General features: G+C 38.2%; 1 protein-coding gene across 2 annotated transcripts in view; it reads right to left on the minus strand.

Moving 5' to 3' along the window:
• Window positions 1–1,420: 1,420 nt before the first annotated feature.
• Window positions 1,421–15,086, minus strand: part of TAF5 (TBP-associated factor 5) — a 68,297-nt gene continuing 54,631 nt past the window's right edge. For both annotated transcript variants that reach the window (XM_090008528.1, XM_090008529.1), the window contains exons 13-19: window positions 13,427–13,588; window positions 13,248–13,324; window positions 12,634–12,750; window positions 11,224–11,489; window positions 1,911–2,006; window positions 1,747–1,819; window positions 1,421–1,654 (exon numbers count right to left, since the gene is read on the minus strand). In XM_090008528.1, coding sequence (XP_089864654.1) covers window positions 1,607–1,654; window positions 1,747–1,819; window positions 1,911–2,006; window positions 11,224–11,489; window positions 12,634–12,750; window positions 13,248–13,324; window positions 13,427–13,588 — 839 coding nt within the window. In that variant the 3' untranslated portion in view covers window positions 1,421–1,606. The remainder of the gene's footprint in view (window positions 1,655–1,746; window positions 1,820–1,910; window positions 2,007–11,223; window positions 11,490–12,633; window positions 12,751–13,247; window positions 13,325–13,426; window positions 13,589–15,086) is intronic.

Below are 15,086 nucleotides of genomic sequence, written 5' to 3' on the forward strand. Positions count from 1 at the left end.
CCCATTGTTTTTCTCCAATAGTTAAAAAAAAAACACTTTGTGAATAGGCAGCACCTTGGTATTGTCATTTGGCAACACCAAGGCCCCCTCTCTTCCCTATTTAAACGGCGGAGCTCTTTCCATTTCTCTTATCAGCTCCCTCTCTCCCTCTATTCCTCCCCTCGACTTCTCTCCCTTTCATCTATTGTCATTTGGCAACACCAAGGCCCCCTCTCTTCCCTATTTAAACAGTCAGCCTTTAGGGAGTGCTGTTTGTGCATACTTATTTATATATATTAAATCAAGGGACTTAGTCAACGGGTGGATGGACGGGTATGATCCTATAGTGACATTTATAAAATAACTATTTTACCCTTGAAACTTGCCAAGCATGTTCCAAATGCATTTTAACTCTGATTTTTATTAAATTGAAACCATTCTTATTAGATTTTCAATACGAATGCAACCACGAGTTCAAAACTCATAAAATAGACTTTAAAAACTATAATTTTACCCTTAAAGTTGTCAGGCATGTGTTGCAAGCGTACGAGCTCGAATTTCAACGAAATCACTTAAGTTCTTTAGATGCGGTCGTAACCATGTATTCAAAAATCATAAAATAGGTTACAAAAAATATTCATTACCTTAGATATTTATATTCAAACAAAAAAGTTCTGAAAATTTGTTGGGTATTACATAACGAGACCTAACAAAAAAAGAATGCCTAAGGAATCTCTCTCTCTCTCTCTCTCTCTCTCTCTATATATATATATATATATATATATATATATATATATATATATATATATATATATATATATATCACGTTTCTCATTTTCTGTTTCCGTTCCCCCAACACGTTTCTCGTTTCCATTTTCCCTTCTGGCATCCTTGGACCTAGCAAGGCGTGCAAAGCCCTTGTGGTAAGATTTCATTGAAATTACTCTTAATGTTCTAAGAAACCTCTGATCATATAGCCGCAGGCAGCGTCCACACATCTTTCAATCAACTTGACCAATCTGATATTACAGTCAGTGCTCAAAGCGCCTCTGCTATCCTTGTGATTAACCGAGGGCCACTTGACCTTACACGTGGCAACAGTACATTGGTCCCTTTTTAGAATAAAGTTGGCATTCATCCTATCGTTAGTCTGATCATAACATTCATTCTATCAATTTTCGCTGCTACTGAGAGACCATAGGTTAATTCAAGCACCTCCCCAAGTGAAAGCTCTCAATTCCACGAAGGTGGTATATACCAACTCTGCCGTTTGGTGCAAATACAATAGGAGCAAATGCTTGAACCACCTCATCTTAAAATGCCCTTCTCCCAAACCATTGGGGAGTTTGTCCGAACTCCAACCCAATTACAGGTTCCCAACCAGATCCTTGATAACTAAAGAAATATAACCACCAAAAACAAAGAACATAAAGAACAAAAATGACCAAGACAGAATAATATTAAATAATTTCAACAGAGTCTACAAAAGGATGGCTTGTGTGTAGGGTTACGGTTTCAGTTGTATAAAAGAATTGAAATGGAAGAGTGCACTCAGTGAGATTATCCTGACCGATGTAGGTGGATTACAAAAGTACAATGAAGTCACTGCTCTACAAATAATTAAATATCATTTTGAGAGGACTCCTGCTGCAAACAAAAGATTTCTTCGAGAGAACTGTTCATAAAGAGATCCACAATCAATTGCAAAAGTGAAACAACATACCCCAATAAGCAGGAAAAGAAAAAAAAACAGAATTGAGCATTTACCCGCAAAGCATAAACTGGAGTTGCCTTGGTTGGAAGAGCTTTCAAAGACCGCAACCTGCTTGTACTGTTGCTTCTGCCAAAATCAGAAAAAGTTTGGCTGTTTAGCTCCTTCAAGAAGCCAAATCTATTTGTTTGGCAGCACTGTCGGCAAATAATATACTTACTTCTCTTCTACCCGAGGCATCTTTGTACTTGCCGTGACATCCCAAAGTTTCACTGTGCAATCGGCAGAACCAGAAGCAAGAAGAGAACCTTCACAGCTGACATGATTGGTAAACAATAAGATTCATCAAGAACCAAATATAATGTACACATCATTCACACCCTCTACACGGACAGTTTGGCTAAAGAGGAAGCAGGAAATGAAAACATTATAAAAACTGAAAGTAGCAGAATTAGGTGAAGACATAAGGCTGGGCATCTGATAGACCGTGGTTCACAGACTGTAAAGGGTTAGGCTTCTGGACCCGAGCCAGACTGGACCAGGAGTAGACTAAACATGACAAGAAGGCACCTGAGCTCAAAAGAAGAAGAAAAAACAAGTGGTGCACGGTGCCACACTGCACACTACTGACTATGTTTTGGGTACTGGCCTGACAAGAGCTTGACCTGGGCCTGTACCCAATAAGAACTAGGCCAGGATAATTCAGATCAGAGCTTTCCCGTAGCCAGAACCAGTCTTTAGGGGGTTTGTCTAGAGACCCAGACTGAGCCTGGCCTGTATACACCGACCATGATGGAAAAGTGTTGCCCATACAATGATGGATGCTGCATGACAATGCCATCAAAACACGTCTCGCCAAATAGCAAACTGATCAGCATGGAAAGCAAATGCCAAATGATACTTGTAACTAATTGCAATATATCACAAGGTACTGTTTAACAGAATATTATAGCAGAAGTTGGAGGAAAAATAACTTTCTTTTTCTCTTTGTCTAACTGAGGATGTTTAACAGAGAACTAGGGCTGTCGATCGATTGGGTTTGCTCAGGTACCTGACCCAACCTGAACCCAAATTCCCGGGTATGGGCATACAAATACTGGCTCGAATATTATTTATGTTGACCCGAACTGACCTGAGTAACATGCAAGTTCGGTTTGGGTTATGATTTTTTTGTCGGATATCTGACCCAACCAGGCTTGACTCAAGTGTTTTATATGTATTCTCATTGAAACGACGTTCCTTTAACAGTTCGAGCAACGCTTGGAGATGAAAGATTTCTTTTGTTTCTCAACAGTGAAGACAGACCAAGTTCATTATACAGATCTGGGTTGAAATCTCATTTCCATGGCCCGACAAAACCCGCTCCCAAACCCAAATCTGATAACCAGTTACTTGGACAGGTTGGGTTACACCATGAGGGGTCGGATACCTGATCTGTTGACAGCACTACTGAGAATTAGGTGGAAATTGAGAGCATAGCATCCAAAAAACTTTTAACAAATATTAAAGAAATAATGAAACAAGATTTGTGTTTAACACAGAATTTGAAGTACTGAAAATTGCATTCCCTTTCAAAGAAATCATCATCACCCTGACATGGTGCATACATATCATAAAACAATCATCAGATACTTCTTAAAATCATGCAAGTGTCTATAGTTTGACGCTTAATGAGATTATTACATGGATGTACTGAACTTTCTCCTTTTGGGCCAAGCAATGATAGTAGTATGAAGAATATAGAGAAGCTAAAGAAGATTGAGACGAAGCACCCACCCCCCAAAACCAGAAACAATTAAAACAATAATAGATATGATAAGTAAAACAATAATGGCAAGTTGCTTCCTGCGTAAAAAATGGTTCTCCAACTTAGGCCATTCACTTCCATGCACTCCCTTATTTTCCTCTTTCATCACCAGTAGGACTACACAAAGTCTTTCTTGGAAATACAAAATGTTTCTAACGATAGGGACACCATGTATACCCACCAACGCTGTCCCTTTAGCCATCTCTTCTACCTCTTTTTGATCCACTCACCTAAGACTACATTTTTTGGATGGAATGACTTGCATACTCCCCCCTCAAGTAGAAATATAAAGCCTACCTACGTCACATGCACACTTGGCATGCACGTCCAGTGTTGACACATCATGATACCAGACACGATACTGGATACTCTGCAATGCTACATGGACACGGTCAACCTTGTGTTGAACATGCCTAATTGTTCAAGGATTTGCACTTAAGACTATATTTGTGTTTATAGCTTTATATATATATATGTGGGTTTATAGTTGGTACTTGGTACAATCGATTGTACCTACAATCTAGTTTGAATTTCACGATGCCAATCTAACCTCATAGATGTTATCAGCATGCTCAATTTAATAGGAATCAACTCTTGGATCATGTTTTTTTGACGAAAAAACATGTTTTCATGAGTTGGGAAAAATTGATGCCTTCATAGCCATTGATTTTTGGATCGACAGAAAAAACTGTATACAGGTCGGATTCCGGTGATCCAAAAGTAGGTTCCCACTAAACAAAACCTGTAGATCATATTTATGGTGTTAGATGTGAAAAAACAAACAAACAAGGGAAATCTGCCCCATTTGCTAGGTCGTTTGCACATACAAACGACTGTAGCAAATCTTAACCCTATATATATATATATATATATATAGAGAGAGAGAGAGAGAGAGAGAGAGAGGTAGCTATGCAACCCTTAGGTGAGCAGCTACTGTGTGTGTGGCTGTCCATCACAGGGCATGATGGACGGCCATAGTCAAAAAATGCGAAAAGGGGCAAAAACGTGAATTTGTGCATTTTAGCTCCTTTAGCGGCAGTTTTTAACCGCCACTAAATACAATTTTAGTAATGATGCCCGCGTCCTTATGCGGGCGTTTAGCGGCAGTCAAAACTGTTGCTAAAGGGCAAAATGCGCATATTCGCGCTTTTGCCTTTTTTTTATGGACGGCCAGCGCCGTTCCACTGTAACTGTGCACCTAAGGGTTGAGCAGCTCTCTCTCTCTATGTACATATTTGAACAGGGTTCTGATCTAAACACATAGGGTAGGTGGATTTGGGTGGTGGGGTGGGGGGTGTTAAAATAGAGCATGCACATGGATCTGGATCTGGATCTGGATCCAGATCCATGCATCTGTCTATTCTTTTAATTATGCAGCTGACGTTTTTCTCATTAATGGCACTTATGTAATATAAGTGTTATGATGTAATATTTTAGTCTCTATCTTTGTAAAGGCTATTTAATGATAAGAGATTAGGGCTCGGTGGTGTGAAACACATAAGCCGCCCCAGCCATTGTGTATCTCCCTCTCTCTCCCTTTTCTGATTTCTGTTTCCTGTGTAGGCTGAACAAATCCCTCACAGAGTTTTACATGGTATCAGAGCCTGGTTGCAGAACTCTACCAGAAGCGTGTTCAGCGAGATCTGAAAAAGGAGTTTTGATTCCAGAGAGATCTGAAGAAAGAGGTTTTTACTCTTCCTCTTTCCAGTCGTTCTATCTCTTCCTCTTTCCTTCGAACTCTAGTGCTCGTTCACCCTTCTTCTTCATATCACTCCTCATCGTTAACGGCTGCAGCATTAACGTCTGCATCTCCTTCTTCTTCATAGTATTCTTCACCATCTGCATCTGTCCTTAACATCGACGACGGCAGCTTCCTCCTCTCTGATTCCTTTTCTTTCTGTGGTTGTGAAAAGTTTTTTTTTTTCATATTGCTGGACGTGCATATCAGTTTCTATTTTCATTCTTTCTTATTGCTGTCAGACTTGCATATCAGTTTTTCTTTATTTTCATTCTTTCTTATTGCTGTCAGACGTGCATATCAGTTTCTATTTTCATTCTTTCTTATTGCAGTCATACGTGCATATCAGTTTTTTTTTTCTTTCTTTACAATCTGCACGTCAATCTCTCTCGATTCTTTCAAATTAGTGCTTTCTGTGCAAGGTCTATAGGCAGATTATAACAGATTACAATCTGCACGTCAATTCAAAAAAAAATCCTTTTAAGGTGTTGACAGCACAGGTATCCTTTTAAGCTCTGTTGATTGATTAAGTGATCTCAAATCCGTTTGTTACTCTTCATTTGTCTTGTTTGCTTACTCGTTGTCCCATCGATATGGATTACTCCTTGTCATCCGGTCCCTCTGCAAGTTTCTTGAATCAGCTCGTTACGGAAAAACTTACTCATTCTAATTTCTTGACCTGGAAGAGACAAATACTTTCATTTATACGGAGTCAAGATCTCGATGAACATCTGGATGGTTTTGTTCCTGTACCACCACGTCTTATCTTACAGGAAACCAAGAATGAGCAGGGTGACACAATTACTAAATCTATTAAGAATCCAGAGTATACAATTTGGAGGAAACATGATCAGTCTTTGGTTGCTTATATTACGTCAACACTCTCCCAAGAAGTGTTGGCTACTCTTTCAGATGATTGCACTGCGGCAGATCTATGGAGTAAGTTGTCTCAGACATACTCTCAAATATCAGAAGCCCGAATTATGTAGTTAAAAAATGAGTTTCAAAGTTTGAAGAAAGGCTCCATGACAGTTATGGAATACATAGGCCACTTGAAGAGTATTACTGACCAATTGGCGGTTACTGGGAGTGTTATTTCAGATAAAGATAAAGTTCAACAACTTCTCAATGGATTGGGCCCTGATTTTGACATGTTTACCACAACTTTGTCCTGCCTTCCCCACTTGCCCACCTTTGACGACCTTCAAGCGAAACTTCTCCATCATGAGATGGTTATGAAACAAACGGCAGAAGGAAATGAATCAGCTCGTTCTCATTCAGTCTTGGCCATGGACACTTCTGTAAGTTTTGGACGAGGAAATGGAGGGCATCAAGGAGGCCGAGGCCGTGGACGTTTTGGGCAGGGAGGACGTGGTATCTTACCTACACCTATTTTTTCAGGTGTTTTTAATGCAGGGAATCAAAGGAGAGTGCCCACTTGCTTCTTGTGTAATAAAAGAGGACACGTGAAAGCTGATTGTTGGTTTAATCTGCAGAACAAGGGAAAAATAAACAAAATTGAGAATAAGTCAGCTACTACTGTGGACACGAAAGCGCCATCTACAGATGTGCAACAACTTCTGCTATCAGCATTATCACATATGACGATCAAGCAAAATGAAGGAGAATGGTATGTTGATTCTGGTGCTGCCACACATGTCACGGGTAATGCGGGTAAGTTATCTCACTTATTGCCTTATCTAGATAAAGGTAGTATAGTTATGGGAGATGGAACTTATCACTCCATTAGCCATACCGGCAGTGCACATATTCCTATGTCAAAATCCGCACTTCACTTGTCCAACGTTCTTCTTGCTCCTAATATTAAAAAGAACATTGTCTCTGTAGCTAAACTTGTTGACGATATGAATTCTTCAGTCGAATTTACTCCCTCTTATGTTTATGTTAAGGATCTACGAACGAAGGAGATGTTCGCTAAGAGGGAGCGACGAGGAAACATGCATGTCTTCAAGGAGATTCCCTCAGTTCCAGTTCTCCAGTTGAAGTCGTCCAAGCATTCTTCAGTGTCTTCGTCTTCAGAATCTTTGTCTTTTATTCCATTGAAAGTTTTTAATTCATCTCATTGTAATAGGCCAGATATCTGGCTCAGTCGCTTGGGACATTGTAGTCGGGGTTTCGTTGAAAGTCTTGTCTCTGATGGTCTTCTTCCAGAGTCTAGTTTATGTTCCTCTTTAGAGAATAAAAAATGTCCATCTTGTGAACTCTGCAAAAGTCATGTTCTTCCTTTTCATATTATTAATAAAAGAGCTTCAAAGCCATTTGAAATTGTTTGTGTTTGGGGACCCGCACCTATTCCTTCTCTCTCTGGCAGTCGTTATTATGTTATTTTTATTGATTCTTATTCCCACTATACTTGGATATATTTCTTGAAACACAAGCATGAAGTTTTCCAAATATTTCAGGAATTTCATTCGATGGTCAAAACAAAATTTTCTTGTGATATTGTGCACTTATAATGTGATGGTGGAGGTGAGTATTCATCGAACGAGTTTATTGCCTTTCTTCGGGATAAGGGAATAAGTCGACAGGTTTCTTGCCCCCACAACCCTCAACAAAATGGGGTTGCGAAAAGGAAACACAGGCATATTGTCGAGAGTGCGATGAGCATGTTACATGACAGTAATGTGCCCATTAGTCTTTGAACAGAAGTTTTTCACACATCTGTTCATGTCATCAATCGTCTTCCTATGGTTCTTCTAGATCAGAAATCTCCTTATTACGTTTTATTTGGGAAACATCCCTCTTATGATGAGCTGCGTGTTTTTGGTTGCACATGTTATGTGCATATTGATTCATCTCTGCGAAATAAGTTTCAGGACAAGGACGCTAAGTGCAGATTTGTTGGGTACGTGGATGAATACAAAGGCTATCGATGTTATGACCCTACTACAAAAACGTATTAGGACTTCCAGGAATGTTGTTTTCGATGAGCAACACTTTCAGATCAATGACTCTGAAGCGTTGACATCTCGAGAAGTAGAGGTATATGACCCATGGATGAGCACAAATCTTTTTGCCAATACAAAAGAGACATGTCAGGCAACTTGTCCTTCCTTCGACTTGAGAAGAGAGTCGGATGACGCACAGATGTATGTTGAGCCATCTTCAGTTGATCCACCACCGGTTGAACCACCTCCAATTGCATGCTTCTGTGGACAAATATACACTAGAAGGAACAGGAATATCGGACCAAAGGATGTGGAAATCATCCCTAATGCTCTGACTCAAAGGCCTTCACGCATCAGGCATCCTATTCAGCGATGGGTGAGTTATGAGACATTTTCTCTTGATTTTAAGCTATTTCTATCTCAGCTCACAAAGCAAAATGAACCCACTTGTCTTAGTCAAGCTCTTCAATCTCGTCATTGGATTGAGGCTATGAATGAAGAAATGGAAGCTCTTCATGAATGTCAAACTTGGGAAATAGCGCTTCGACCGGAAAGAAAGAATGTTGTTGGCTCAAAATGGGTTTATAAAACAAAATATAAGCCCGAAGGAAGTATTGACAGATATAAAGCGCGGCTTGTTGCTCGGGGATTTACGCAACAATATGGTGAAGATTATGATGAAACCTTTAGTCTTGTAGTCAAAATGGGCACAATTCGTGTCATCATATCCCTAGCAGTCGACCGAGGATGGAAGCTTAGTCAGATGGATGTTAAAAATGCATTCTTGCATGGAAATTTAAAGGAAGAAGTATATATGGAGCAACCTCCTGGGTATGCCGAGAAGGATCCTACTGCCTAGGTATGCAAGCTAAGGAAATCTCTGTATGGGTTGAAACAGGTGTCTCGTTCTTGGTTTGAAAGTTTTTCCATGCAAATTCAAGGATATGGTTTTAGAAGATGCTCTTTGGACCACTCACTCTTTATTTACCAGAAGACGGACATTGTTACACTTCTTATATATGTTGATGACATTGTAATCACTGGGAGTTCAGATAATCATGTACAAGATGTGAAACGTTTTCTGATGAAAACTTTCAAGATGAAAGATTTAGGGGAGTTGAGGTATTTTCTTGGTGTGGAGGTTGACAGACAAAAGGACACATTGACACTCATGCAACAGAAATACACTCTTGATCTCCTGGAAAAAGCCGGGATGACGAATTGCAAACCTGTCAATACTCCGAGTGTATTACATCAAAGGCTGAGTTCTGAAGATGGTCATCTTTGTGTCAACCCTACAACGTATAGAAGCCTTGTAGGGATGCTGCAGTATTTGACCTTTACCAGACCTGATATCGTTTATGCTATCAATCAGGTATCCCAATTTATGCACACTCCAACAAAAGGTCATATGGAAGCTGTGAAACACATTCTACGTTATTTAAAAGGAACTATAGGAGACAGACTTGTTTACCACAAGAACGATAACCTACATAAAGGACATGCACTCATCACTTGTACAGACGCAGATTAGGCAGGGGATCCAGATGAGAGACGATCTATCTCTGGATATTGTGTATATATTAGACACAATTTAGTGTCTTGGAGCAGTAGAAAACAAAAAGCAGTGACACGATCAAGTACAGAGGCTGAATACAGGTCGATGGTTGTAGGCACGATAAAAGTTACATGGATTAGACATTTATTGAGTGATCTTGGGGAGACAATTATTCGATCATCTCTTCTATGTGACAATCAAAGCGTAATAAACATTGTGTGTAATCCTATTCAACATAGCAGAACGAAGCACATTGAGATTGATCAACATTTTATACGGCAGAAAGTCGAGATAAAAGAGATAGAACTACATCATGTTCGAACAAAAGATCAAGTGGCAGACTTGTCTACCAAAGGGTTAACAACACGTCAATTTTGGCTATTGAAGAACAAGTTGTACATGCTCCAAAATCATGTACAACTTGAGGGAGGGTGTTAAAATAGAGCATGCACATGGATCTGGATCTGGATCCAGATCCTTACATCTGTCTATTCTTTTAATTATGCAGCTGACGTTTTTCTCATTAATGGCACTTATGTAATATAAGTGTTATGATGTAATATTTTAGTCTCTATCTTTGTAAAGGCTATTTAATGATAAGAGATTAGGGCTCGGTGGTGTGAAACACATAAGCCGCCCCAGCCATTGTGTATCTCCCTCTCTCTCCCTTTTCTGATTTCTGTTTCCTGTGCAAGCTTGAACATATCCCTCACAAAGTTTTACAGGGGGTTTACAAGAGTCCCCTTTCCCCTCTTATCTCTCTAAGGAGAAAAGCATCTCTTAGTTAAGACCGTAAAGCACAACTAAAACAAACCATGCCCTAAAGCTCCCAAAGATCTTGAATATAAGTAAGTCCATGGACTGGCCCAGTCCATACTTCACGGTTTCTGCTTTTCGATTGGCAAGTTAATGGGCAGTCCCTCGTGGTATTCAAACCTGAGAAACGCAGGTTAGCGTACTATGACCTCATGGATACAGCTATCAACCTAACCCCTCATACAGTGATTAAAAATTCTTATAACATCAACAAAGATAGAAAATGATAGAGATAAAATGGATAAGCAAATTAATAATGCAAGTTTGTGAACAGGCACTTCAACTGTTTTATGCGCTTTGATAGGCAGGTTAACCCTGGTTATTCAAACCTGAGAAACCTGCGATAGTATGATATGTATCCGTCGATCTAGCTATCAAATTTACCCTCCCTTTTAATCCATATAGTGATTAAAAATTCATATAACTTCAACAAAGGCAAAAAAAGGAGAGAGATATAATGAATAAACAATTAATAATGCTCAGTGAAATGCATTTCAAATTATCAAAGAAAAGGGAAATATTGAAGCTCTCTAAAAAATGCAACCATAACATAGAAAAGAAAAAGATCTAACCATAAAATCTTAAGACAAAAAATAGTTTCACAACTAATTTCACTACAATTTTTAATAAATAACTGAAAATTCTTGAGAATAAATGAAAGATATAAAATACACAAGTAGAACCATAAGCACTAAGATGTCTTACCTGAATGCAAGGGTCCATACACAAGAACTGTGCCCCAGTAAGGGAGTAACACAACGACCATTAGAAAGGTCCCACATCATTATCATTCCATCTTCATCCCCAGAAGCCATATATCGACCATCTGGAGACATTGCTATTGACAATATCATACTTCGATGACCAATAAACACGCGCACACATTCTCCACTCTGGACATCCCATAACCTAACAGTCTTGTCGCTGGATCCAGTTGCAATGTAGTTACAATTTGCATGCCACTGAACACACTGAACGATAAGAATTCACTTCAATTAGAATTGACTATAAAGACATGAGTGATGCAACTTTCCAAGTAATAGTTGTGAAACCAAGTGTAGCAGCAATAATGAGTAGGTAGCAGCACATGCAAAAGGAGAAAATGAAGAATAACATGCAGAAAATCACCCTTGAATCATTTGCCACAATCAAATGACTTACAAAAGATGGGTGTTCTTTCGATAACTTAAAAACAACTAATAATCAAGAATACTAGGTATTGAGTCTTTAAAAAGAAGAAAATTCTCTCAATATAATGTTGAGCTGAACGAAAGAATATTGCTTCTGAAATTAATGCTGATACAAACTACTACAATTTTAAGAGGTGTAATCTAAAATATTGCTTCTAAAATAACCGCCAATACAAACTACTTCAATTTTAAGAGGTGTAATCTGAGAATTATGCAAAGCAGCCAAATACAGACTTCATGGAGACCATAAACCAAAACATTTTCCTTTCTTTTCCTTTTCAATGGGAAGGGTTAGGCAAGTCAGACCTACACAGTTTTCTAAGCAATTAAAGTTCATTATATCACATTTGGTATGCATAATAAGACCAATTTAGAGATGTAGCTTTCTGAAATATGGTTGTACATTTTCTGCAATGAATCTGAGAAGACAGATCATGACATTCTGTGCATTTCAGCCAGTTAACAAAAGAAATCAATGACATTCAGATCAAATGGGAGGCAGTTCCAGTTTGTAAGCTACAGGTTCTTGAGAAACACAAAATAACAACTTACAAACTGGAAATGTTCCCGAGGAACATGGAAAAAAGCAACTTGCAAACTGGAATATAACAAGCCCAAAGTTAATTACCATTTGAACCCTGACCAACAAACATGCTACTATAACAATATAATTGCATGAACAAGTGTTAAGTTAAAGTTGTTTGATGAATGCTTGTGATTATAATGGCCATAAATGTAAAAGGGAAATATTGCCCATGAGAATTTTTTTCATTAAATAAGGGGTTTGTGATACAGCAAAAGTTTTAGGGAGTTGGTGGGTGCATATGGATCATGGATTTAATATATACTTTCCTTCTCACCCATGCATGCAATAATAAATAAAAGAAACCAGCAGAAACTGGAAATAGAATAAGAACTGACTTACATCAACATCAGATAAATGTCCTGCCATTATTCTTAATGGTTGGATTCTGTCCATGGACCAAATTCTAGCAGTTCGATCATGTGACGAGCTTGCAAAATAGTGTCCTACAGGACTGAACTGCAACAGGTACAATAAGGAAGAGATCATTCACAGAGAACTTGCTCTTCAGATATTAATTGTGCAATTGATTGAGCACATGCTTAATGTTCTAGACAACAATTCAAAAACTTTGTTGTGCTAGGGCTAGTGATCATTGAAAAATAGCCAGAATTCCTAGACAGCATTATACAATTGTAAAAAAACTATAGAACAAAGTCTTGGCATGGAAATGAGAAATACAAACTGCCCACACAGATAACATTGACTACAAATTCAGACAGGTAAAAAAAAAAGCAGGAGAACAAAAAATGACTACCAAGCATTGAGTAGCAAAAAACACCTGATCAAACACTTATTGACGCAGTAGATGCAACAATGCATAAGAAGCTTCTATTGTAGGTGTTTGAGTATTACATTTCATCTCCCAGGTTATCAAATATATCTATAGAGATCCACTTATAGGAATATTTAAGCATAAACCTATGTACTAACATTATTCAAACTGAAATATCTACCTGAACATCCCAAACGGGGTAATTATGACCCTTATAGCAAACAAGGTTTACTTTCAACTTTGTGCTCCATAATCTAACTGCAGCATTTACATAAGTTTGTCAGTCAATACTTGGTGGTACAATTCAGGCAGACTTAGAGACCAGCACCATTAATTTAGAAAAATTATAAGTACAGATACCCGTAGAATCTGCTGATGAAGTCAAAATGAAATCTCCCAAAGGACTGAATGCAGCAGAGTAGATAGGTCCAGCATGGCCCTGAAATAATGTGTAAGATCTTTTCCCATCTGACGTTGCTGAAATTTCATTATGGGCAGATTCCACATCTCCCTGCACATTGTCTGAAACCAACATATACCTTTATTCTTTCTAACGTGCCAGTTCAAATTTAAATGGTGCAAAAGAAACAAGTTCATCCATCAGGCAGAAGCCTAGATAAGGTATGAAGATTGCTATTCCCTGGGTCATCAACTATTACAGGAACATAGACTGAAAAAAGAAGGAAGAAAGAAAGAAGGACCAGAACACAAAGCATAACAGCCAATGTAATATTTGCTTAGGCATCTGTAGTTAATTACCATTTCCAGCCCAAAGTTTACAACAATTGACTAGTAAGAGTACAATTAGCTTTGTCAATAATGTAAAAACATCTCATGTATATTAGATCCGAGTGTACACATATGTATATATGTAGAGGGACATTTTTGCCCCTTTTAGAAGGGACACATTTGTCCCTGGTCAGTTTTTCTATCTTCAGTCATTTAAATTCTGAGTAAAGGCATTTTTGTCCATCATGAAATGTTATATTGCAACAAAAAGGGTTGATATCTACATTGTATGTATGCTTCTAACCCTAACGAACATAGATGAGTAACATTGAAATCTTCCATTTAAGAAGATTTTAAAAATAAATCCCATGATTTTTGGAGTAATATCAAGTCAGTTACGAATTTTCAATAATTTTTGGTTAATTTGGGATTTTCTAGCTATGTTCAACATCTAAAGATTTTTTATTCAATTTGTGAGATCAGTTGCTCGAGCTTGGTTCCTTTAATGTCATTTTTGCTAGAGAACCTAGTGGATTGGGTATTTAGTTACTTCAAAAGGATTGGAAATAATAAATAAACTGAAGGGCCAAAATTAAAGACTATCACAACAATTTGAAAGAACATTTAGTTACTTCAAAGAATTTGAAGCACCAATATCTAATATCAAATTCTACCTAATAAATTTTCCCTTCTTCAACATGTAACCCATTAGTACATTACACATTTTCTTGAGATGGGTGTCAGCATAGCCAAGGTACATCAACTTTCATTTGATTATTGTTTAAAAATAATATAAAAGACATAGCAAGAATACCTATGATGCAAAAATCATTGTCAGCATATAGCCCTATATAATTCACCTAACAAAAAGGACAAGGGAGAAGTAACCAGAAAATTTAAAATACGTGTAAAACATGCATCAACATTTAAGTACAAAAACAAAAGAAAATTGAGAAAATAGAATGTGTATCTGCATGCATGCATACAGTTTGTTGGTTAGACGAAATGGACCACTTACCTACCACGCTCAGCCTCAGGTCTGCAAAGCCTGTCCTAGATGTGGAACAAAAAGCCAGCACATCCTACTGACAGGTGCCCAGCCAAATGGGAACAGGTCAGGCCTTAAGCCAAACAACCTATTGCCAGGCAATCTCTCTTTGCTCAACAGGCACAGAGGGCGGCTCAGCCAATCGACAGCCCAGTCAATTTTCTATATGTGATACTTTATGTGGTCAAATTTGCACGGATGAGAAATTTCTATGGGTATTTTCTGTAAAGCCTTATTTGTTTC

The sequence above is a fragment of the Nuphar pumila genome, chromosome 6 (assembly GCF_984573655.1).
Source record: "Nuphar pumila chromosome 6, dmNupPumi1.hap1.1, whole genome shotgun sequence".
NCBI classification, from domain to species: Eukaryota; Viridiplantae; Streptophyta; class Magnoliopsida; order Nymphaeales; family Nymphaeaceae; genus Nuphar; species Nuphar pumila.